This window comes from Leptosomus discolor, chromosome 8 (genome assembly GCF_034619465.1).
Source record: "Leptosomus discolor isolate bLepDis1 chromosome 8, bLepDis1.hap2, whole genome shotgun sequence".
NCBI classification, from domain to species: domain Eukaryota; kingdom Metazoa; phylum Chordata; class Aves; order Leptosomiformes; family Leptosomidae; genus Leptosomus; species Leptosomus discolor.
The window spans coordinates 11182599-11209579 of record NC_141398.1 but is presented as its reverse complement, the minus strand read 5'-3'; the positions used below and the strand labels follow the sequence as shown (position 1 = coordinate 11209579).

General features: G+C 39.7%; 1 protein-coding gene across 4 annotated transcripts in view; it reads left to right on the top strand.

The window, feature by feature from the left end:
- FHOD3 (formin homology 2 domain containing 3) overlaps positions 1–26981 on the top strand; it is a 386715-nt gene that overhangs the window by 246516 nt on the left and 113218 nt on the right. For all 4 annotated transcript variants that reach the window (XM_086468856.1, XM_086468855.1, XM_086468854.1 and 1 more), the window contains exons 7-9: positions 11936–12047; positions 18271–18365; positions 24991–25134. In XM_086468856.1, coding sequence (XP_086324982.1) covers positions 11936–12047; positions 18271–18365; positions 24991–25134 — 351 coding nt within the window. The remainder of the gene's footprint in view (positions 1–11935; positions 12048–18270; positions 18366–24990; positions 25135–26981) is intronic.

The window sequence follows — 26981 nt, the reverse complement described above, 5'->3', positions numbered from 1 at the left end:
CTACAGGGGTTTTCAGGTGAAGTTATTTAAACCCTGCCATAGTTTTGGTATTTAATATGAGTATTTTTTAATGGAACTGTTGAAAGAACAAATTTCACGTGCATAAAACCACAGAATAATAACAAAGTAGTTTTCCACTGTACTTGCAGACTCAAATAGTTTTTCCCCTAGGGCCCTTGAACTCAACCTTGGTATTATTTAAACAGGACATTGCCAAGGCCACTAACTCTAGCAAGTTGTTTCATGAGCAGTAGAACTAATGAAGCAATTTGTTATCTTTGTTCTTCTCCTTCCTTGCTTTTTCCTTCCCATCACACATGATCTTGGTACCACCAGTCCTACTGTGTGTCCTGTGCCTGTCTTTGGTACAACTGTCAGCCCGCGGTGTGTGGCTGGTGGAAGGCTACATGAGGACTAATTTTCTAGCTGGCTCCCTTTCAAAATGGCTGGAAACTTCCTTTTCTCTTATAAGACTGCTGACTTGGGCTCTTTTGTAATGCAGTTTTCAATTTGTGTAGGAGCATAGTTCAATTACTGTCAAATATGACTGGATTTAGTAGGCAGATCCCATAGTTACAGGGAAGAGTTAGTCTACAAGTGGACCGTGGGAGGGACAGCACAGCTGTCTAAGGAAACAAGGGTGAAAATGGAGTGCTCCTCATGACTGTCGCATGCTTCAGTGGGTCTAATTTTGTAAGGAGGCTCTGAGAGAAGGTACTCCAATAGTTTCCTTATTTCTCTGTTTATTTCTGTCTGACCATAATTCAGCAGACCCACATGTTTTGTTGGTGATGACTTTCACAGACAGGGACACGGTCATCTCAGAGCTCCACCTGAGCCATTCTGTGCATTCACCAGGAGGAAAACTAACTTCATGAAGGCGCTGAAGTTTTGCGATGCTGCTTTGAACACAGCTCCCATATAAAACATACTGCAGGTCTGAAGGTTGTGAAGCACTCTCTACCGTTGTCATGAGGAGATTCTTTTTTGCATCACCTACAGGCCAGCCTGTTTAAATCAGAGGTCTGGCTATGATAGGAGGTGGGTCTCAAAGAAAGTGATTTGGTACAGAAAATTGATGTGGAGCAAGGGGACTTCCTTCTACGTAGTTTCTAATCACTCATGAAAATGATGTGCTAGTGATTTAATCTTAAATCTAAAGCCTGTGTTTGGAATTCAAAATATTTATGAGAACACACGTTAGTCAAATATTTCCTTTGAGGCTTAAAAAAGGAAATAAGATGCAACATTACATCTTCAATTTGCCTTTTAAGTTCAGTACTTCAACTTTCCCGTATGTCAAATGTGATGAATCACAGCATGCTTCATAGAACTGTTGCATGACTTGATTAATTGTAGATGGCTTTCACATCCTTAAATGCTTTGCGTGAGATAAGTAACACATCAGTAACTTACCTTAGTAACAGGTTATCTATTCCCTTCTCTCTTTAAAATTGATTGTCTTTTGTCTTGAGTCCCATGACATTGTATGACATTAGATTCCTTCACAAACCAAGGTGTCACTCAGCTGCATAACAAAAGCTAAAACAGCGTGATATGAAGGGGATTTTGGAGAGGGGAGAGAAGATAAAGTCCTGTCTGCAATTAAGTTCGTAAAAACTCTTTTCCTCTTCCAGTTTTTTGGAACACAGCAAAGGAAATAGCAACTTGGCCCTGCCCAAGGAAAAGAAGTTGCTGAAACTGCTGCTTTCCCAAACCTTTCCTGTTGCCAGAGGTTCAGCCCAGTGACCACTGTTGAGGACAGCGTAGTTCAAGGCTGACATCATATATCAATGTAGAGGGCTGGTGGGAAGTCTCAGCATGCAACTCTTCTATCATAAAAAAAAAAGGTTCCAAATGGCCTTAATCATATTTCTCCTATGTAGGCACACCCCTTTGTTCTTGTGATCAATTTTAGTTTGCAAATTAATCTATTATGTGGAATTCTAATTCTCTGTGGTTTAATATCTTGTTGCTCATTATCTACTTGTCTTCCTATTGCCAAAACATGAAATATCACTGTTATGTCTGTTGCTGAACAGATCATCAGGGTAGTGTTCAAAAGAGACAAGGTTATTTTTCATTCATTCTACTCATCATAAATGGACATTTTATTTAATAGACATATGACTAATTTCTAAAGACTCCTCTTGTTTAAACAGCGTGACATACTCTTAAACTACTTTGACCATGACCTACAGACCTTCAGGTCATGCATTTGCAGTAGCTCCTGAAAAATTGTCTAGTCAGACAGTATGTTTCCAGATGCTAAGTTGCATTAGAATGACATTTTACATGCCATAGTATTTTTTTTAATTTTTTTTTTTCTATATGGCTAGTTTAGTATCTGGCCAACCAAAGTTATGTTATCTAATGAAAGGAACAGACTTTACTACACAATCTTAATCTATGATCTGTAACACGAAAATGCTAGAAAACCCTTGCTATATATAAACAACTTGAGGTGCATGTTTGTAGAAGAAAAAAGAGAAGAAAAAGGTCTGTTCCTCATCAAAAGCTGTTCGGTAGCACATTACATGCTAGCATGAGTTTTAGCAGAAATTGCTTCTCAAGTTACTGTAGTTTCTCGGAATCTAAGTGTTTTATACCTTATCTAAGATAATATAATCACAATCTTTACCCAGGCACAGAAGACAGGTCTACATGTACTGATGATGTTCATTTGGCTGGAGTCCTGTAAGATACCAGCATTTAGGAAAGGTTAATAAAAGCAGCAGCAGGTTGAATACAATGAAACTGCACAATTTGAAGAGAGAAAAAAAAAAACAAATCTTAGTGTAAATCTTTGAAAGTGAAGCATAATTCCTGTTCTGGACACAGACTGATGGCAAATTTCCAGTGAAATATTTTTGTTTTGTGTTTTGCAATGGAAAAAACCCTAAAAATTTAATTGAAACCAAACCTGTATGTTTCAGTGATTTCTGAAAGAACAGGAGAGAAAGGCACTCAAAACTGGGGAGTATCTAATAGGTCTGTGGTTGGGGCCCTTGGCAAAGGTGCAATGACACCATCTCAAGAGGCACTTGAGACTAAAGAAGTTTGATCCTTTAATGCCCTATAATCTCTAGGTCCTATCCTGTCCTCTTTTCTAGCTGCATAATTATATGTGATTTTCACACAGTGAACAGTTCTCACAGTAGAAACCGAGAGGGTTGGTCTGGTTGTAGGAGAGGAAAACAAGACAAGGCTGCTTTCACTTTGTGTTTGTCCTGCAAAGCTGTGGTCTTCCATTCATCCTGTCATAAACCAAAGAAAAACGGCATTTTAGACATCCCATTTCATGGCATGAGAAAGTCACTTCCCCACCTCACAGGAAGTCATTGTTATTCCTGAAAGGGGAGAGAGGAACGCCCGAAAACCCCTGTATCATCTCCTGTCTCACTCCAGGCTCTGCAATGCTTAGTTTTTTTAAACGGTGTCTGTATGACGTGGTGATTGCTGCATGAGAAATGAGGTTACGTCATTAGTTCATTACAAATGGCTTAATAGAGGGCTGATTTCTGCCCCCAAGGTGTTCTTTTAAAGCTCCCATCACAATCGCTTGGATTCATCTGAGAGCTGCATTGGCGTATAATATGCTTTGATTTGTTGTATGAATTGCCTGCTTCTGTGTACAGATCTTTTTCATTTTTCCCCTTTTTGCTTCTGGACTATGATTGATGATGTAAATAATCATTTCCAGGCATGAGCCTTTTTTTTTTTTTTTTATTTTCTGCTGTTGACCAGTCACTAACCACTACTTGCTCATTGCTGTGTTTTGTTGGTAAGCCAGATGAATTTCTTTTTAATGGCCTTTTTTCTCTTCATGTCAGAAATCTCACCGCAGATAAATGACAGATACACCCCACATATGTAACAGTGTGCAGACCTTATAATCATTATCCAGTACGTTTACAAAGTTCTGAGGAACTTCATTTTAAGAGTAGTAAATGCATGTTTTTCTCTGCCATTCCTAGCATTGCACACTCTTCAGAGCGAAAAGCTTAAAGAAACATTTAGAATTAAAAGACCGTTGCTTAAGTGATCATTTTTGAGCATCCCACATCTAAGCATATAGGGGTTTTCATCTTCTTTCTGCAATGTCCATGTCTTCAGTCCTGAGCCTGCAAAGCACTTAAAAACAGTTAATTTGCCTTATTTAAGCATCCCTCTTTGTAGACTGAGCGAAAAGGACTGAATATTAAATGGGGTCTAGCATTATTTTAATATACTCAAACTAACAAAAATCTCAATGCTTAAAATGCAGAGATGTCATCACACATTCTTATTTCTTCTACTGGTATACCAGCCCACAGAAACACAGATTGATTGTTAACAGCCCTAATGATATAAAATGCCCAAGCATACACAATATTCAGTACCTAGAATGGGGTTATTCACATACTTTATGCATGCTGTATTTAACTTTTGCTTCCCATGCATCTCAGCTTTGTGATACCTCCACGTGCCCCACACACCCTGTGACTTGGGCAGTTGTTGCCTCTCTGATAAGAAGGTGGAGGAATTGGCATGTGTTCATTGAAGCCTAGAAAGCAGCTTTTAAGGCCCCACATATGAACTCTTTGTCCTTTCTAGAGAAAGGCAATTACACTCATTTGAGAAGTTTTGTGGTGTTCTGTAGGTTATTTAGACTTGTAAATTTTTTCATCATTCTCCTTAAAAGAGGCTGCCTTAAAGTTGAGATGGAAGATTAAGCTGACTAGAAACACTTGGCTTAGGTGACACAGAAGGATTTCATTCTGCTGATCATTCCTGCATTCAGGAGCTGCAAATAGAAAGGAACTGGATTACTAAATAGAGTCATCACCCTGTTTTGGAATGAAGTAGTTGACCTCAAATGTCAGTTTTGGAAGAAGAGAGTCTGAAAATAGAACAAACTTCGTTTGTTTCTGTGTTCTGTAAGGCATTTGCAAATCCTAGTAATAGAGGTTTCCAAATGTTTTACTCCCTAATGTCTTTCCCCTTGCTTATTTGACACCTGTACACCCCCATTCTGGTGTATTTTTGCCTGGGTTATGTAAACACTCTGTACAACATATTTACAAAGCTATTTGCTCTTACTGTAGATATTATGGTTCTTTCACATGTATAGCCAGCCCTGCATACTTCTGAGATAGCTGGTCTCTAGTCATCTTACCAGAAGTGGCTCTCCCAGCTTGTGCACCCAGTGCTGGAGTTCTTGGCTGGCTTTCTGCCGTGCAGATGTGGGAAAGGTCCACTAAGATACTGGCTGCAGTGGAGAGACTTCCTTGTTACGTAGTGGAGTCTTCCTTGTTACATAAATACAGGTGAACAGCTTGTGAAATAATGAAGTGACATTGTTCCAGAGATTCAAGGAAATTAATATTTGTCAGAAAAAAATGAGATGTTGCGAGTGACAGGTAAATTATGTTTAGTGGGCATGGTGGTATTGGCTTGACAGTGGACTTGATGATCTTAGAGGTCTTTTCCAACCTAATGATTCTGTGATTCTAAAAGACTGGCTATAGATACGCATCCTTGGCAAAGGGCTTTCGTATGTCATGCATGCACATACCTGGCACTGACTACCTGGTTGCAAAATAAGATCAGCCTCCTTCCACTTTGTATGCAACCTGTTTTACAGAATCACAGGGGTTGGAAGGGACCTCTGGAGACCTAGTCCAACCCCTCTGCTAAAGCAGGTTCACCTAGAGCAGGTTTTATGTAAATACCTTAATTTCTACCGAAGGTATGCTATGCAAAGGGTTGCCAACATAAGATTATACAGTTTTCCTTCCTCATCTATTATCTGTTTTCAATATTAGATTTCTGATTTCAATCTGAGTTCAAGATTAGGTGTTTCTCTGAGAACAAGGGCAGACGTGTTCCAGACGCGTTTTTATCTTCCAGGGAAGGGAAGCGAACAAAGAAACTGGCCTGGTTCTGGGAATTACCACAAAATACAGACACCTTATGCCAGAGCATTAGTAAGATAAGATTGTGTTGTGCAGTCATTACAGGCAAACCTGCTTTCATACAGAACAGACAGCTCTCACTGCACGTGTCTAGTAATGCTGAAGTTGAAGCACAGCCCTGAGGCTTCTAGTACCATGTAAACCAGCAGTAAGATAGTAAGTGGGTAGTAAACAAGTAGATAGATAAAACAAGGTTTTCTTCTAGTATATATATTCTTCCAATGTATGTACTAGTCTCTTTGTATGTGTGGAAGTGCATGTGAGTGTATCTGTAGTTTTACCAGATGCTGAAAGAGCTTTTTGAACTATTAGCAACAACAAGTATGACAGTAAACCAAACAGCTGGATACAACCCCTGGTTGAATCGCAAATTATAATTTGGAAATGTTAAAAGGTATTTACATCACTGCTCCTCTATAGAGGTTTTTTTAATTCCCCCCCCAATTTTATCCTTGCCCATTTTGTGAGATTCATCCAGAGATAGGTAAGCTAAAGCTGTGCTTTGGTCTGGCTCCCCTGTCTGAACAGGAGAAGCAGCTTGTGAAGAACAGACGCAGAAATATATGGAACATGTAATGTTGTGAGAAATCCTGTGAGAATCTCAATGCCTTTTTGTTTATGCACATCTAACTTTGATAGATAAAGCAAACATGTCCTGTACTTATTTTTTATAGCCTTGGCAGTAATACTGTAAGCTCGAGGTGAATGTTGTTAGGACTAACTTTTCTCATGGCAGGTTTTAACTGGCACTTTTTGTATATCTTCCTTTTCTTTCCTGTGATTCTTCCTTGAAAATTACCCTTTAAGGGTACTGAGTCCTGGTAACTCATCTTAAAAATCAGGGAAAATTACAGGTGTTTCTTTTAACATCACACCAATTAAATCTGTCTACTCATTTCAGATCTTTCCTCCTCTTGTGAACAGAAGGTGGTTTTATCCCCTTTTGAAACAGGAAACTGAGCCTCACTGTAGATGCTGGTGGGATGCCAGCGGGCTGTTCCCGCAGCACGAGATCTGAAGTCGGGGGCATCTTTGCACCCCACCGAAAAGAAGGGTGCCAGCTTTCCTGTGCACCTCTCACCGGCGGGCTGGACATTGGTTGCACTGTGGCTTTAGCGGCGGCTCTGCCTGTCTATGAGGCCACGTCCATGCTTGGATTAGGCCTTAGAGGATTTGGCTGTTGTAGATCTTTAGTTAACAATCCAGTGCCCATTTCTCCTTTAAATTTGAGTACTGTAAATCCAAAGCAACTACAGTGCTGTGAGTGAAGTATTAATTTTTCACCTAATTTTGGTTTTGCTTTCTTCCTTTTTCTTTTTTTTTAAAAAAAAAAAAAAACAAAAACAACTTCTTTAAAAAAGAAAAAAAAACTAAATTTTTAAATCTGAACTTTGCAAATATTGCTTTGGTCTCTAAGTCAATGAACTTTCTGACAACATTCCTTGTAAAGGCTAAAGCCTTTCCTGGCAAGTCATTAACAACTGGGACAAGCCCTTCCATGACACATGAGTTTTGCAGCTTGTTGTGTGGTTTCTTTGGCTGGGTCTGTAACACATTTCCGATTGTCTAAATATAAAGAGATAAAAGGAAAGGGACTGCCAAACTCCACTGTATAACATAAAGCAAGTCCGAGGGAAAAGGTTTACAATTTTTCTTCTTCCTTTTACATTGCTGGCTACATCTTATCTTTAGCCAGAAGATGCTAACATCATTTCCTCTCTATAAATTGGCTTGCATGTCATACAAAAACACAGTAAGACTTTCTTTTGTAACTTACTAAAATTTTGGTATTTCAGTGTTTTGACATTCAGGAATCCTGATTTAATTTCAGAACTGTTAAAACATGGAAATTTGGAATTAATTGCAACAACCAACGTCTGCGAAGTGATGATACCAAGACATTTTTTGAGCTAGCATAGCATACATCTACCTCTTTTATTGCTCTTCTGACATCTAGTTCTGTTTGAAGTAATAGTGTGATTGCCCCGTGGATTTTAACAGAACTGTGACTGTTGAAGCTGAGTCAGAAAGCAATTGTGCCTGTCTTCAGTAGTAAATGAGAGCCCAGTAGATCACAGAAACAGCCTTAAAAGCCTTCATAAAGTTTTTAACAGTGATTCAAATGAATAGTGATTCACCTACTCATGAATGAAATTCGAAACTTGTTTCTGTTGCCCCCATGGCTGTACGATCTGGGTACCTCATGCGAAATAAAACAATACCAGTGACTGGCAAAAGATCCCATGGCTTCACAAGGGGCAGCAAGAAAGTCAATGAATTGCTGCTCTTTTTTCCTGTTAAGCAATCTCCCAATTTTGAGATTTACAGTTATTTTATTTTCAGTGTAGATGTCTACTATTTAAATAATTGAAAAGGCATGCCCTGCAAACACGTTTTATAATTCAGTCACGAAGATATGAGGATCTCCTGCTTTTGACAGTCATCATAGTTTAATCACAAATGGAACCTTTCTGAATGGCTCTGGTGTTTTAGAAGTTGTGAAACAGTCATTTTCAGTCTTGGTTGAAGCCCTTCCCACTGCGATACCTGACACTGAACATATCATCAGGAGCATGCGTGAGCTGCTGCAGGCAGGTCGGGCCCACGGGTGGTCATGAAGGGATCATTTAGCAGGTAGGGCATCATATTGGAGGCTTCACATGGGTCTAGGCAGCAAGTATCCCTGGAATAGACCTTTCCAACACTTCTTGGTGCCATGGTAGATAATTAGAGTTGATTTTAGTGTAAGCATGTCAGGCTCTGCCCTGTCCTTGTGTCTGGGGGTGGCAGGCTGTAAGATGTCTTGGAGGGGCTTTGACTGGCTGAAGACTTCTGCTTCCAAGGGGCAGTGCAGCTGCTCGATGATTGCCTGCTTCTGCCAAGAAGGTACTATTAAAGCAGTATTTTTAAAAACCGCCTTGTAGGATGTGTGTGACGGTTGTGTGGGTCACAGGTAGCTACTAAGACCTCAGTGTAGGCATTGTGTGGCATAGTCTAGGACTGCAGTATTTTGGTTTTGAACTTGCCCAAGGTGTCCAAAGCAGCATGCATGCTTAAAAGTGCCCACAGGGATGGGGCCATTCAGATGCCATTTTCTACTGAGCAGGAAACAGAGCGTTTTAAATGCAGTTTTCCTCAAAGCTAGTGGCCATGCGGACTACTAGCAGAAAGCTGCCATGGTGTATATCTTCACCTACAGACACCTCTGTTTCCCAGGGCTGATTGAGTATTTTGTGATGAGTTGGATAAGCCCTGGAAATTTTCAAGTTGAGGAACTGAACTTACAGTGTCCTTTTACTAGCTAAATGTCAAGCAAAACAGCTTTTTTAGTCACTCCTTTTCTCTGGGACTGATTGCGGGTAGTATTTGTTCCTTATACTGTCGTCTCTTGGCTTGTTAAGCACAGGAGGTTGACACCTGCAGACAGCGTATGAGTAATGAGCCAGCTTGAGCCTTGGTCTGCTGCAACTGCAGTGGGCTGCCCTGAGGCTTCCCAGGATTTGCAGCGTGGCAGATACAAGGTGCGTGGGGACTAGCTCCTTATTACAGTAGCTGCCATGGCCAGCAGGCACCAGTTAGAGCAAAGGTATTGCAGAAGGTCCTTCTGGATATAAGCCCAGTGTGTCCCCCACTGATTGCTCCCAAATGGAAACGTATGGGAACTTTGCCATGGAGTACTTAGGTGTGAATGCATCCTGTTGTCACCATGTAGCCAAGCCTTGAGGTTTTAAAGACCACCAAAAGTAATATCCAAGATTTCCTTTCTAGGGAAAGGATCCTGATCAAATTAGTAGGTAGTACGCAAGTGGTTATCTGGTAAGTATGTTAATGCTGGAATTGACTACAGTAATCTGGTAACTCCTATTTTACGAAGTAACTTTTCAAAATGACTGGAGACTTGTTGGAAATTCTTTCAATATGTCTATTAAACAATTGAACTTGATTGCTAATGAAAATGTCATTGCTGAGCAGAAACAGTGTGGTATTGGCCTGACAGGCAAATACACAAATGTTCGGTGCAATCATGGGGAAGTGATTTGTTGGTGTGTCACCAGATTTCAATTTCCTTTAATTTGATACCCCATGTATCTATGAAATATCACTGCAACAGAACAACTGCAAGTTTGGCTAACCAAGCATCAGGTTTGTCACTGGGATTTCCTGGCTGTCACCCCTAAAAGTAACTGATTCGATGATGTGTCAAGTCTGAAAGAGTATAGATTCAGCAGGAGATTTTGTATTGCTAGTGGTATTGCAGTGCATTAAGCTCAGTTCTGCATGAGTGGGTAAAACCCGAGAAGCTCAGAAAATACCTGGGTCACTGTTCACACTGAACTCTGTGTTTATAATTGCAAGCTGTATTTTAGCTCATTACCTTGAAGTGAGCTCTAGTACATCTCTGTGAGTGGCAATGTGAATGCCATAGCTTGAGTCTGTGCCTGTTGCACTTGCAGTCTTTTTTTGGATATAGACACAGTCACTGTCTGTGAGTCTATCTATGAAATGATTAATAGCGATTCTTTGCCTCTTAGGAGAGTTGTGTTGAGAGGACTTGAAAAAAATGAGGGAATGGGAATGAGCTAGTACTGACAGACAATATATATATATCCCTGAAACAGTTTAGCAATAGTGTCAGGATTTATTTTTTTCCTTTCTCCCTGAGCAAGACATTTTAATGACCAGGTGGTTATGTTTCAGTGCCTACCAACTTAATGTAATGAGACAAAACCAGGGATTTTCTGGAGCGTGGCATATCTCTATGTGAATACATCCTAAAGTAGGTTTAAACATCTCTCAATGGCAAGGAGAGAGTAACGATTGCATTACTGTAGCTGCCTTGTTGAAAATCTTACGCATTGTTGGATAGATTTGTTGCAGAACAAGCTAGCAGAAAAATACAATAAACTTACAAACATCTGTTTTTCTGGAGATTCATGCAGTCGCAGTAGGTTGGAAACTGTTTCTGGGACCAGTGGTGTATCGCCTTTTATTTGGCTCTAAATCCATGATTTGGATTGAGGATATAGCAGATTTGACCTAGAATCGATTCTCCTAGTAAAAGCCTTCTCAGCTGGGCATGTAGAGCCCTGCCTATTAAAAGTCCTCCTCTTTCACATGTCCTTTTACTAAAAACTCCGAATATTCCCTTAAGTAAAGAGTTGGTTTTTCACATTTCTGATCATGCCAAGCAAGTCTCTAAAAATTCTTACTCAGTGCTTTGAAAATTATCTAATAGTCAAATGATTCTACCTGGAAATGGGAGATCTGTGAAGAAACTGATAGAGTTTGGCTATTGATTTGCAGGAGGTCCATTTTATTAATGTTGCATCTTTGCTGAACTCATGTGCCTGGGATGTACAAAAAACTGAGTTTGAAAACTTTCAGGCAGAATGTTCAGTTCCAGTAAATCACACATTTCATGATGGGGAGGGATAGTCAGAGATAAAACACACTTTCTCCCAAGTTGTGTTAAATAGTGAAGATTGATCTATTTAATAATTTAAGCATTAAATAGTAATGTTATAAGAAAAGAAGAAAGCATGAGGAGAAAATCATCCTGTCATACAGAAATTTAACAGCATTAAAAGCTTACAGTGAAAGAGGGCAGTAAATGTTGTGTTGAGAAATAAAGGAATATGTGCGTTCATAGCTCAGTAGGTTCTCTGTACATCAAGCTTTGGATGGCGATGTTGGGGATATGCATAGGAGGTATGTTCAGCCTTTTATTACATGCAGCGTTAAGCTTTCATTTGGATTCGTTGATCATTGAGAATTCCCTAGAAGAGCACTGTCCAATGAATAAAATTTTCAGACAACTAGCTACTTGACATTTTTTTGGTCCTGGCACAGCTTAATCTCTCCTGTTCGTGTGTTATTACCAGATCTGGATCACTGCGGTTGAGTCTTGCCCAGTGTCATTTAGCAAATCTGGAAATGCTGTGGTTTGCCGAATGACAAGTCGCACTCTTTTCTTCCAGTTCCGCCTGGTGGTGAAGACGGCACTGAAGCTGCTGCTGGTGTTTGTGGAGTATACAGAATCCAACGCACCGCTTTTAATCCAGGCAGTATCTACCGTGGATGAGAAGAGAGGTGAGTAGCCTTGCTTGGGGGTGCAAAATCCAAGCGCCACTGAGATCAGAGTGGCATTTCATCACTGATTTCAATAGTTCTAGAGTTGCTGTCGTGATGCCTGCTTTGCGCGACATGCTTCATTTCTTGATTAAGGGCATATTTTAAGTATTCATGCAATTTAAGATTGTTTTGAGGAATGAATTACAGTGGGAAAGTGAAGAGTGAAAAGCTGAGGAACTTGACTGCCTCCCTGGGCACCGCAGTCATTGCCCCTTCCCTGCACCCATGCGCAGAGTAAGCCCTGTTGCATCTGACCTTGGAGGCTCCTTCGGGCCAGGCTGTCTTTCCGCTTCCTTCTGAGAAGCAGCAGTCTGATTTAGAAGAGAAAATGATATCTAATCAGTGTAATCCCTTTGAAGAGGAAGATGAGGTCAGTAATAGTACAGGCTTTGTATTAAAAGCAAAACCATCTGTTGTTACATTAAAATAAAGCCCTTGAGCAGATATTATATGATGAAATCTGTTACCCTTCAGGCTCATGAAAAATACTTGAATATGTATACTGTATTTTTTTACAAATAAATAGAAGAAAAATGGTTCTTTCTTGTTCTTCCCACAAAGCCATTGCTAAGCTCCCAGGGCATTCTCTCTTGATGCAAAACATTCCTTTGCCTCAAGGAGAGTTTCTGAGGTTGGAAGAGCCATTGTTGTGGTCTGAGACACATGGAGGTTGAAAGCAAGATCCCTTCTGTAGAGAAACTGCTTCCATGCTGAACTTGTTTGAGCAACTTGCTGTGGTAAAAGTGAAATAAAAAAAGTTGGGGGATGGGAAGAAAGGTGGTGCCAGAAACAGGAGAAAGTAGGCAGATTTTGCTTTCCACTATGTGAATGAATACGTTGAAAAGACCAAAAAATACCCCCAAACTGTCTCTTATGGCAGGGGAGCAGGCAGGGGCAATTCAAAGCAACACTAAACAGTGGACTCTTCAGGTTGGCATTCTGTTTTGAATTAAAAGCAATAAACCTTACAATGCCATAAGCAGAAATGTAATTACAATATTCATGTAATTGTGAGTGCTATGATTTATTTTTAGTCATTCTTAGTGTTTCCTCAGCTCTGAACTCACTGATATTCTCAACATGTTCAAATTGCCATCTGTTCACATGCTAGTAAACCTCATTAAAGAAAAAAAGAGAAAGGAGGATCCTGAACACACTGCTGTGTGCTGTGTGTTCTGTTCTGTACTCACAGAAGAGCCTTAGGCAAACATTTACGTGCCTCAAAGTAATAAAACAACTTAAGCAACAACATAAAACTTGTGGAAAGAAAAGCGATGCATGTAGTTAGATGGATAAATGTTAAGAGTGCGAGGAGAGGGTTTATGGGAATTCTCATGCCTGTGGGCTGGCGGATTGTCTCGTCAACTCTTGCAAATAACTTAGCCCCAAATATCCAGTTTTTCTTTCTTTTTTACTATTTTTTTTTTTAAATTATCAAGCAATTGCACTTAGCTACAAAAGAGTTGTTTTTTTTTTCTTGTTTTATATTTAGTTCCTTTTTAGATCATCAGTGTAATAGCCTTTCACTTTTAGCTGTGGATGTGCTGTGTTTTAATTTATATTTTGAATTTAGTGGCTTGTAACTGAGGAGTACCTGCCTTTAATGACTGATTTAATGGAACAGAAATACAGAGGCCAAAAAAGCAATGTGCTGTTTCTTCAAAATGGCCATAAATCTCCCAGGTATATAATAAAGTTTAGCACTGCTTTGAAAAAAGCCCAGTGTTTCATGTACATACAAGTTGATGAGATATGACATAATTCCTCAACATGTGTACCACACATGATTAACGTAAAGAACCCTGTATTAACTCAGCCTGGTTTCAAAGCGATCCCATCCGTGGTTTCTATGTGAGAATACATCCATATGCAAACTGAAGTACAGAGGTCCACAGAAGTGCCAGCTTTACTCTCAGATAGGAGCAGACCGTAAGCGAATAACTGGATGGCCCTCATCGTATAGGAAGTTGCTTCTACTTACATTTGCATCTAGCTCCCCCTTCCCCCCGCCCTTCCTTGTTTCAGAGTCCCAGAGGAATTTGATCTCTTTTCAGTGTAAGCATACCGGGACTGTGCGAGCTCCAGAAGTGGAGTTGATGTTGCACTCTGGTGTCTGGGGTTGCTTTATCATGAGTATTTTTTAGGACAGAGATAAGAGTCCTGTGACTGACCTGGACACTGTCACATACCGTTAGTGAATTACGTTTCTGCTACCTGGCTCGTTATATTGTTTGTAAATGGCCCGTGTTATCAGCTCTCTGCTTTTCCTGCCATTTCATGCATAGTTAGATATCCCCTAAATTAATGCCCTTACTGTAGGTGTGATGGAAGGCTATATGTTCACTCATATTTAAATAGAACAAGATGTTGAGGTCTTTCCAAAAGTATTGCTACCTTCCCATCCTATGGCTACTGGACACTGGCACTCTCTAAGTTGGTGGCAGTCCTCATGTATAGTTCTGGCCTGATGCAAGGTTTTTCATGCTTTATACACACTGCACACATCCTGTGTGCTTGTGAAGTCAAGATTTTGTGTAAAACATGAATGACAGCATTAAATTATATACGTAAAAACATTTAAAGGGGAAACTGAGAAAAGACTGCGACTTAGAACAATGGGCAACTATTCAGTAAATAGACTGTATTAATTTAATATGGGCCTAATTGTTGCAACCCCATCGTTTTCTGTGTGTTTATGCACACTGCTCAGAGTGCTGGAAGTAGCATCAGGGTTGAGGCTCCAACCTTCCTGTCTGAATAGCTGGGATAATGAGCTGGTACCAGGGAGAAGCCTGTGAAAGGCAGTCGAGCAGTTCTCGTTTTACCCATTAGAAGGCAGGAGAACACACAAAACTCGACCTCTGCTGTTTTACTTCAGTGAGCCTGTTTCATCGCTCCCATCAATTTTGCCGCGAGTCCTGCATGGAACCTTATGGGAACATCCCAGTCTGCTCCCAGAAGAATTGCTGGGATGCTGCATCAGCATTCTTTTACGTCATTATTCTTCTACATCACGATAGGATGGAGGAGACAGGCAGGAAAGTAAACTTGTCTGAGAATTGGCAAGTGTAAATGGTTACACTTACTATTTTTAAAAATAAACTCTGTAATATACAAATATTAAATGGATTTATATTTTTTTACTAGGAATACATATGCAGTGCCAAACCTAGATTTGAGTTTAGGTTTTTCAGGATTTGTTATATTTTGACCATTACACAGAAAATGGAAGCTGTAGATTTCATCTCTGCCTGATAGTTTCCTCAAAGGTTCCTCTCCACCTATAAATGGAGAGCTTTTAATATTCTCCACAATAGAAATAGCCTTTTAAAGGAAAAGGGAAAATATACATCATGTTTTTCATATCTCTTGTATGAGTGGCATTGTCTTACTACATCAGCCAGTGAGTTCAGAAAAGACAGCAATTTTTTTAGTGTGTGATTTTCCGAGATATCTTTCACAAAGTTTTTCTGTGCATCTTGAATGGAGAGGAGTTTTTTCACTATCATCCCATCATTACACAAATATAGCCTTGAAAATTAATATTTTTCACGTAGACTCCAGCCTGTGGTCTCGTCTTTAAGTGATGACACTCCAGGAACAATATATTTGGAAATCCAGGCTCAGGGCTCTCCTGGATGAGAGCAGACACCTGCTCTAGATCTGCCCATATCTCATGCTGTCCAGATCATAGGCTGGAAACTATAGGCTCTCATTATATATTAGCAAGGAATATTAACCCAAATATAGTAATGCAGTGAGTTCATGGTGCAGCTTCCACACCAGAACTGCCTTGTCCCCAGGAGGGCAGACAGCCTTATGGCTATTTCCGTGTTCACTCCTTGGCTGTTCAGCTTGAGGTCATAAAGAAGAAAATAGCATTTGAAAAGAAAGGTTTAACCTGGTACATATTGGAGGAGCACTATCAAAGTCATTGATAGTACTGACTCCTCTTGATTTTAGGGCATAGGTGAAGAATTTCAAATTTAAGGCTAGATTTTGGAAATTGCCTAAGTTTAGTAGCAGCACCTTAATTAAAGCCCGTGAAAGACAGATGAGCTATTACAGGGCTGCCTTACTAGTAAGTGTGCCTGATTAACAACTTTTTAAAAATGTATTCTAAAATAGAGAAGCAGCATGGGTAGAAGAAAATTACATATCGTCCTGGCAGGAAAACAGCAAGATGATCCTGAAAATATTATTTTCTGATAGTAGCGAAGTATCAAGACATTCTGGCAAAAAAAAAAATCAAACACTAGGATGCTGTCTTTAAAAAACAAAACAGGATTGTTCCAATAAGAATAAAACCTGCCTGCAACATAAAGGCGTGTTTTCTTAGAAGGACTGTCACTGAATAATGCAGTGGATTAAATGATTAATTTTTTATGTTGTTGTCAACTTGCATTTTTCCGAATGGCATTGTTATAAGTCAGACTTGCATAGTTTCTCCATTTTGTTTCTCTTTCTAATTTTCTTCCATTTTTATTTTTCACTGGAAACCACAGGAAGACATTTTTGTAGTGAGGATATCATTCTTGCTGATCATATATCATTTGTGAGCCGAGTGAATTTGTTCCACATGTCTTTTGAACATGTACTGCACAAAATGTCTGGTAATATGGAGAATCTGGTAAAGAAGTGTCTAGTGTATTTTCATTACAGCCGTGTGTTTGAATTAGTATTTAATTAATAATGCACGTAAATACAACTGGAGAGCTGAGAGTGAATCTCCCCCCCTTGATTTTGCTCAAGATGATGAAGCTTTGATTTCTTATTCAGTAGTAAAGATTAGAGACTATCCCGAAAAGAGGGGGAGAGAAAACAGGAGAAATATTGCTGTCCGTTTGTTTGTTAACAGACAGATTTTTCCACACAGTGCACTGCCATCACCTTGAAAACAGAGATCCTTGGGTAGCAGAGATTTGATGTCTGTGTAGCAGGATATATATAATATCAGCATGACTAAACAAGGGCCATTATCACTGTGAGAGTAATGCAGAGGTTTTTTTAACCTCAGGGACACTGATCAGTCAGCAACAGGTGGTGGTGGTGGTGAAACATTTGCATTTTACTGCCTGATTATACCCAAACTATAGTCATCCCTATAGTGTTTAGGGGATGTGGGCTGTTGGAATACTCTGCATGTTTCCCACTGCAATTCAAAGACTCTCGCAATTATGCTTGTGTAGTTGAATTGAGTGTCTCAAGTTAACCCTGAGTTAGGGTTAGCTTTCTGCTTTGTCCTCCTCACCTTTATCTTTGCTCCAAACAAAACACTGAATTATAGTCTTTCATTATTTACTTCTGTTCCCTAGATAAAATAGTTATGTGGGTTTTTTCTTTAGCAGATGCCTTTTAGCCGGATGAAATAGGATGGTTTTACAAGGTGCTTTCCGCACAAGAGGTTATCTTGAGTCTGGCTGGTGTTGCTTATCTGATGGCTTTGGCGCAATAACTCACTGTGCCGCTTGGGTTTAGGCATCAGATAACCATGCAAATGCACATCAACATGCAAATCAAGCAAATATGTCATAATTAGAAGCACAAATGTTGACCTTACTGGAAAAATGAGAGAAACGTATCTGAAAGTTCTGTAGAGAGAATTCGTATTAAAATAATTTGAGTAAGAACCACAGCAAAAATCTCTTCCCTTCATTGATCATTTCTTTTACCCAAGACTCACAGGCTGTAACTTGAGGAAACTGTGTTTCTCTGCCGCACTGTTTTGTTAACAGGACTTATCTCAATGCAGCGTAACTCAGTAATAGCCTAGGAACGTGAGCAACAAGTGCACTGAAAGCACAGCATATAGGGTTTTGTTGAAAATTTATTGAAGCCTATGTGAACCTATGATAGGAGGGGTAAAATTCCTCCCACCTGATTTTTAGTTCAGTGTCAAACTGGGTAACAAAGCTTCTTTTGTCATCAAGGGAGAGACGTTGGTACCTTTGGGGAAAGTCCACCTGGCGTATTTTAGATCCCTGCATTAGGATGCGCTGCAGCTTTCACTGTCTGCATTAACTTCTCTGTGAAGCAGGGGAGACTGTAGAGGAAGCTAGATCTTTCCACTTGATCTTCCTCCCGGCCGCATATTCCAACTTGTGCTACTTCTTGCAAAAATGTCAATGCTATAGCTTTCTGTTTTGATCACCGTCACCACTGGTTTCTGATTTTCCTCTAGGAGCCAAGCCGTGGTCCAACATCATGGAGATCCTGGAGGAGAAGGATGGGGTTGATACTGAACTACTGGTTTACGCAATGACCTTGGTTAACAAGGTTTGTTTACTTTGTTAGCATAACTGGTGGAAATAATGTTAGTATTTTCAATTGTATAATGATCTTCCCTCTTGAGAATATAAGACAAAGGAGACCTGTCCCAGAGGAGTTGCAGGACCAGCTGTGATCAATCCGCACACTCCTGTTACTTGTGTTGCAGTGACCCAGAGGCAGCAGCTGGGAGCAGAACTGCTATTTCCCTAGATGCTGTGCCGAAACGTGTTACGACATGGCTCCTCTCCCGACGCTGACAATGCAGTGCAAAACAAAACTCAACAAACTAGCTCAACACATTATCCAAGGGGAGAAAGAAAGCAAGTGCTGGTGAAAAGATCACATGCTTACAAAGGCTTGCATTGTGCACAGTCTTCTAGTTCAGATAATTTAATTATTTTTTTTCCTGCAAACCAAATATGATGAATTTAACAGGTCTGTGTGCTAGTAAGAGTGTTCCTGCTTAAAAAAAAAAAAAAAAAAAGGTTAGTTTTTTCCTTCTTTCTTTGTATTTTTTTGGTGTCTTGGATTACAAGTAGTAGTTTTGCAGTAAAATCAAATGTTTTCCAGTGTACTCACTTGTGCAATGAGGAGGGAGAAGGTGAAAGGCCTGTAAAAGTTAGAAATTTATTAGTGTAAATTCCTTAGAAATTAGTGCCTAGTCCTAAACAAATCTTAGGGTGGCTAAAATTAACAGTGGGTTTTTTTGAAAGAGTACAGAAGATCAGCATACTACTAGCAAATCAAAACAACTGTGTGTTTTATGATTATACTTAATAGGCCAGAGTATTACAGAATTTTATTATTATTCATTATATTAATTTAAAGATGCTGAGTTTGTCAGTGGAGGTCATAAATCAAGCTGCCATCTTGTTATGCTCATGGCTACGTGGATGGGTTCATGAGTTGCTTTGGTGGCTTTTTTGATAAAATGATTTTTTAATGGCAGATACTGTCCAGCACAGCTGCCAAGAGGGACTAACCTCCCCTGGTGACATCACTGATGTTACTGCGCTGCTATTTAGAGCCGCCCTTGCTCCTGCTTCCATGCTAATAAGGATCCTCTTGACTTTAAAAGACCACTTCATCTCACTGATGCACTCTTTCTGAAAAAAAAAAATGCCAGCTTTATATGCTTGTGTCTGTAGCTGCTATTAAAGCTGAGGCGACTGGTTTTTAACCTCTCTGTTTTACAGCCCATTGCTTCGTGTACCGATTCCTCTTTCTGAGATAATTCTCTTATTCATTTGCACAGCTGTAATCTACCTGATGTTTGACTTCTTCAAAAATTTTGTTCTGTGTTGACTCTTCTATTATCTTATAGTTGATTCCTTTAGTCTGAGTTTTTCCACCACATTTAAAGCTACTTTTAGGAAGAGGTAGTTCTTTAAAAGCACAAAAAGAAAAAGCATCTTGCAGTCAAAGGAGCAAGGCAGTTATGAAGATCAAGGAAGAGAGGAATCCCACAATGCCACACTTATAATTATGATCTGGCTTATGAATAGCTTTATGATGTTTTTAATGGGATTTTTTTCATGATTATAGAGTAAACAGCAAGCAGCATGTCACAGTTGTAATTTTTTCCCCCCGCAGAGAATATAAAGAAGGCTCAGATGGTTTCAGCTTTTCTAGGCAAGGAAATGTCAAAGTTTTGAGTGCAGACAGAGTCCTCATGAGGGATTCGTCTCAAGGAAGCATACTTGTACTTCTTTTCTTTCTCCATGTGTACATTTCCAGACTGTTTTCCTTCCTGCTCAAGAGCAGAAAACACATCTGCCTAGACATAAGAACTGCTCCAGTCCTTTTATCCTCTCCCTCTCTTTTGTTGGTGCTTAACCAATTTACTTATGCTAACATTTCATTAACCTCTCTTAATTTGGGGGGATTTAGGCATTAATGAATCTCTTAAATGAGATTGATCCCAATGGAGATGCTTCCTTTTATGTATAGTTCCAGTATAACCTTTGTTATCTTGCTTTGGTTAGTTCCTATGATCTTATTCTAATCTCTACTGTCTTCATTTTTATTACTGAAGTCTGGATAGATTAAAGCCTTTGTGTGTCCTTTGTGTAGAAAAAAAAAATCAAATTATCAAATGCAGAAAGAAAACTCTGTGTTGCATTCAATCCGCCTTCCATTTAACTGCTATAAAACTTCATCATTATTGCCATGACACTGACAGCTTTGTAGTTGTAACATTGCTGTTCATTTTCTTTTTACTTGTATTTAATATTGCTTGTTTTTTCGTATCATACAAATACATTTTAAAAATAGATAAAATAATTACAAAGTACATTAAAATGATTATTTTTTAGTATAGTCAGATTGAGCATTGGATATTTTTTAGCAGGTCCAGTATAAGACTAGAATTTAAGCACCAGCTTCCAGGCCCTGGGTTACTAGCGGGAGCTTAGCATACCACCTACCAGTGGTCCATCAGCTGTAGCTGAAAAAGTGCTGTTTCAGGCCAGTGTGGTGTTAATACAGCAGCTGGCACATCAGTTTTCAATGACCTACCTTAAGAACATCACAACTGCCACACTGGAACAAAGATCATCTCATGTCCTGTTTCTGACAGCGGCCACACCAGATGTTTTAGAAGCTGTGCTTCCTGGGAAAACAGATACATGACAGAGGCTTCTTCCTATCCCAAAGCAATTGAAAACGGCTAATGCCCTTAAGCGTGTTTATTTACCACATAGTGCTTTTCACTGTAGCATGTAAGATTTAGCTAATGTCTCTCCATCTAGTGCATGGGCCCTCTAGTGAAGGCCAGTCTGCTGGAAGTTTAGTAACCAGAGCAGTACTCTTGTATTACTTGGACTTGCATGTAAAGGATTGCACACTAAATGGGCTTTCTCGTGTCTGTATCCTCTCTGCACCACAGTTTCATACTGTGATTGTTTTATAAATGACAAAAGACATCATATTTATTAGTTTTACTAGCTAGTGTCATCCAGGGCTATGAATTTTAAAAACTGCAAATGAAGAGAGCCTTTCAGACTGAAGGCAGGCATGGCCTAATTTATGTCAGGTTTTGTTCAGAAATGTAACTGAAGATATGTAGTGATAAGGATATTGTGCTATTACCATTTGAGTATGTTGTCTAATAGGTTTTGTCATCTAGGAAAACGTTTGGCTGTTAGACTCCCATAAAACTCTTCAGGGGTTTTTTAACCTGCAATACAATTTCATTAGTTTTCTTACCTTTCTTTCCATTGGGACTGTTACAGTTAGTGGTAGGCAAAAAGAATTGTTTAGGCTTTGGTAAAAATGTCTTAAGAAGATATACCAAGCTCAAAACTCTCGGGCTGGGATTTTGGTTTTATAGTTCACCATTCCAAAAGCAGCCCCTTGAGATGGGAGAACTCAAAGCTGCACAGGCTTTCCCGCAAGGCCTTAGGAAAGCAGCTCTGAAAATCACACAACAAACAAACAAAAACCTTAATTCAGGGTTGTTTCTTCAAACGAAAAATAGATGGAGGCATAGGAATGAGTCTTGACATTCACGTTCATGCTTCTTTTGTACACCTGAGTTCTGAAGGGTTTCAGATTTGAAATCCCAGTTTTGCCCTAAGCGAGAATGTAACAAAATTCAGCAAGCAGACCACAGGGTATGGTTTAAAAACACTTCTCCAAGTGGCTAAATTTTAATTCTTTAGACAGGTTTTCATTTTGTAAGGTTCAGTCTTCAGAACAGCAGGAACTAGTTAGGACTTGTATGTGTATTTTGATATTGGAGTATCATTTTGAACTTAACCAAGTACTTATGAAGGAGCAAGGACCTGCCCAATTTATGACTTTGCTCTGCTGTTTGTGGCTTTTGTTTCCTTTATAAAGCCACCAAGAAAATGGAGTCCCATTCTATGTTCTAATATCATAAGCCAGAATTAATCAGTCATTTATGCAAGCACTTCATGTCCCTTGTGTAAGTTTGGTTACTACAAAAAATTTTCTCCTGTGCTAGACTGAACTGACTTTGTGCCTTAACAGAGGCTTAAATACTATCCATGTGCCCTTTTACATCCTATTTTATAATGTTAGAATTTAATTTGATATGCATTAGGCTCTGAAAATGGATCTAGTAAGTTTAATGACAAGCTGTGCAAAGGAAAAATATTTGCTTTCTATACTTGGGAGTTCAGTTGCCCAGTTCTGGTCAGCAGCATGCAGTGAAAATTGAATTTCCACTGCTGCATGATTTAAAATTATATTAACTAATAAAAGGCTGCTGACAAAAGCAGAGTTGCCAGTAAATACAACCTAAGACTGCTATTTTCCCTGTCTACAGCCTGCCTTACCTCAGATTTTAAAACAGCTGTGCTTTAAGGTGGGTGATCTGCTTATCAACGTTAAGACCATTTCCTGATATTTTAAGAATTACACGCTCAGAAGATCTGTGCAGAGGAACTGACTCTGTGTCCACCCTTTTGCACAGGCATACTGTGCATGAAGACACTCAGGTCAGCGTGGTTGCTGTCTACTTCTTTCATAAGCAAGAGAAAGCCTGATAGTTGAACATCGTTTTCTATTACAGTGTTTCCCTGCTCGTGTTAAAGCTCCATTGAATTTACAGTGTGATAGCTTCATTTGCTGAATCCTCAGATTTTTGCTCAATACTAGGTGTCAGTTTAGGAAGGAACAAAATGTACATGGTATCTGTTTTCAGCACTGTTCAGGAAAATGTAGTTTTGTGGTTTTCAGTGGGCTTTAAACAGAGGCTTAAATACTGTCCTGGACAGAGACAAATTCATAAGTAGAACCTGAACATAGAACCCTGAACGTATAACTCTAATGCTTCATTGGTGTTTGTGCTGGGCATTCCTGTTGTGGTGGACCTCACCAGACATCAGACAATAGTCCTGTAATGACTGAAGAAGAAAATGTTGCTGTGTTGTGTTTAGTTTTAAAAAAAATAATTGAATTCAATTTAAAAGTAGCTTGGTGATGCACATTTTCTGGGAAAGCGGTGCTTTAACAGGGCAGGATATGTCAGCTGTCTATTCCTCCCTCTTGTTAGTCACATAATTCAGACCAACTTTTCTGAATGTGAAGCTTCGTGGCGTAGGGAGGTGGCCCAGAGTGGCTGCTCCCTTCTGCACTCTGCTGCTCAGAACCACTTCGGAAACCGATATTCTCAGAGTACAGTTCACCCCATCCCAGCATGAGAAGAACAAACTCTTTTTGGAGAGGGCCTGGTTTTTGCATGTGACGTCTCTATCTCTTGCTCTTTCTCTCCTCTGCTGGGATTATAGATAAATTACCTGCCTAATTAAATAGACGAGGGGAAACCACTTCAGAGTAAGCATCTCTCTGGTGAGCTAATCCAAAATAACGGTGTTGCTTCCAGTCTGCACTCACGTATTTTGCAGAAATGGTCTATATAGACCGATTCTTCTGATGAGGTATATGATGCTCTGCAAGTAGGTTGCACAGTATGGTCAGTAGTTTCTGCTCAACTTGCAGAGGATTACACTCATTTTTCTGCATCATCCGTAAGGAGCAGTAAAAAAATTGGCACAAGCTGAGTAGAAATCAATGGCAAACCAGAACAGTAGGGTTTTCTGTTGTCTTTGTAAATGTCCACAGGACTCTGGTGAATCAAGTTCACTTGTGCTTTGAACAATGTTGTCTCATGCCCATGTCTCCTTCCCACACATCACTGCAGAAAAGCTGTGTGTGGCTTGCTTCAGTCCCTCTTGCTGCATACATGCAGTGGCGTACAATGATACACGTGATACACTGCAGATGACCACCTTCCTTTTCTCAGTTTTCTGAATTCACCAAAAAAATAGGAAGTTACTATGGTATGAAAAGTGCTCTCTCTCGAGCATAGAGCAGGTGCCACAGAAACCTCTGAACTCAAAACAGTTCATTTTCAACAGCTTTTATTATTGTCATTCTTTATTTTCTAGTGCACAAAAACTCTTCTCCAGTGTTGCTGGTAACAACTTCCCCCATAATCAGGAATTAGTAACTCTTTTAACATTTTATAGGAGTGAAGGAGTCAGTGTACCTTTAATGTGACTTTTCAAGCTGAAGGGGAGGAAGGGAGGAGAGGAGTCAGTATCTCTGTAATGTGAAACAATTAGTGCACTGGGAGGATGACCTCTGCTGCAGGTGTGGAGGACAGTAGGCACATGGTGCAGGATATGTCCTGCTGTCCTGACATCACACAGCTGTGCGTTGGGCTTTTTCTTTCTAAGGCCAAACTTGGAGGAATCAGTAGGAAATCAGCTTCACTGGTTTTAGCTAAACCATTTTTTTCTCTCTCTTTGCTTTTATCCCTCTGTTTGATGCTTTAACATTCTCTGTTCTTTAAATCTGTACTTGAATGAAGCCAGGAAGAATCCAACTGTGTATTTTAAAGACCCACATTTTCCATACTTTTTTGTATGAAATAACAACATTGATTTGTTTTGCCAATTATTCGTTTTTCTACACAGTGCACAGAGTTGTTTGTTAAAAGCTGTGCCACTTGTTTTTTATTTTCTAGCGGTGTCTCTAATCCCACATCATGGTTTTACTTTATTGAAATCATACATAGCACCACTTGCCACCCGCTTTTAAAAACCTTTGTTTAATTCTTTTCAAAACAAACAGATTTAAATGTTTTTCCTTTGATTCTTAGACGCTGTCGGGGTTGCCAGATCAAGACTCTTTCTACGACGTGGTGGACTGTCTGGAAGAGCTAGGCATTGAAGCTATTTCACAGAGACACTTGAACAAGAAAGGAACAGACTTGGACTTAGTTGAGCAATTTAACATTTATGAGGTAACATAACATGTCCTGTTTTATGCATCTTACAGCTTGTGCAAACTTCAAAGCCGAGACGAGGAGGGGAATGTAACCTAGGTGAAATTTGGTTATCTATTTTATTTTAAAAGAAAAACATCTGGTTGCTGGAAGTATTATACAGATTCGTGTATGTGACCTGCTATGGTACATAGCTGCGTTTAATACAAATGTGTTTCGTGCTAAAGCTGGGGCATGCTCCAAGGCAAACCAGCACATTTACTAGCCTCCTTAGAGGCAATTCTGCCTGCAATTAAAACCTTCTCAGACTGCTAGTTACACAGGCTGAAGTAGGTAGAAGTTCTTTCCATATGCAGAAGTATTCAGCTCATGAAAAAGGTTCGGCTGAGCTCAGCTTCCCAAATACCACTTGTTCTGCAGCTGAATACCCAGCAAGTCCTTGTTTACGAGTTTACACTGGACCAGATCCTATACAGTTTGCAGCAGTGGAGTAATGAGCTACTCCGCATACACCACCTAGGTATAAAATAACTGCTTCTGAAGTATTTATATGTAAGGTAGGATATCCAGTTTCTTAATAATCAGCCTCTTTTCAGGCTTCAGGAAGTGTTGGAGCAGGGAGGTTTAGACTGGAGTAAATGTAATGTAAATGTGAGTTCATGTTGTGGTGTGACGAAATGAAATTACTTTGTCTCCGGCTAAGTCCCGCAATGGATTTGGTAGACTTGGTTCTCCATTTTCTTCATCAACTCTACACCTGTGTCACTTCATTAACTTTACAGAGTTAAGTCTTATATACAGCAGTTTGCAAGAGGAGTCGGGCCAAAACAGGAACATGAGAATGAGAGGACTCCATGTTCTCCTTTCTTTTTCTGTTTTCAGCAGCATCAGTTCTTAAAATCCTCTTTAAAAGATGATCGTTAGTCTTAAAAGGAGGGGGTTTTGCTCCTGCTCTGCCTACTGAAAGGCTTGGTTGCAAAATTAGCAGTTGGCTTAGTTGGGTACCAGCTTTCTCTTGATGCCCAGACTAAATTTAGACATGCCTATGTGCATTCTTTCGTTTTTCTGCCAATGTTGTTCTGTGTCTGAAAAATCTCTTCTTCCCAACTGAAATAGATTTTACACCCTAAGCAGAGATATCATGCTTCCCCCGCCTTTGTTTTGTTAAAGTCACTTCTGGTAAGAATTATCAGAATAAAAAAACTAATAGAAACAAGATAGGCATTCTTCTGATCACCCACGTTGCCCTCTTCTGTACCTCTGCCTATTTGAGTGGATCTTTCTCATATAAAGATTACTTAAACATTATGCCACGTTTCGGATGAGATCCACCAGTGACTTTCTTCTTTCTGCCAGTGGTGTCTCTCCTCACACACCCTAAAGTAGCACTTGCTTTGTTTCTCTTAGAGGTATGTCACATTGGCCCATCAACAGCATGCTGTAGTTCAAGATACTAGGTGTTGCACCCGTATTTTACTCCACTACTGTTTCCAATTGATGAGCTCCCAACCTGTGTCAGAAGTTTCGGTCAAGTGTGATGGTGGCCATGCTATTCTCAGCATCATTCTTTCCTGATATTGTACATATGTTCTTCTCTATTGACCATGCTTCTGAACTGGCAGGAAATATTGAATTTTCCACTGAAAGGCATACATGAAACTAATAATGCTAACCTAAAAATTGGGAGGCTTGGAGGAGATGTCTGGTCTGCATTTTTTTCTTTTAATCCATTGTGGTACCAGTTACAGAAATAGTTTTGTTTGTTAGGTTTTTTCCCTTTGTTTACTTTACAGGGAAATCTGTCAAAATGGAGATTTTTAAGCGAACTGCAGTTACATACACATCTGCTGATCTCTTCCTTGTCT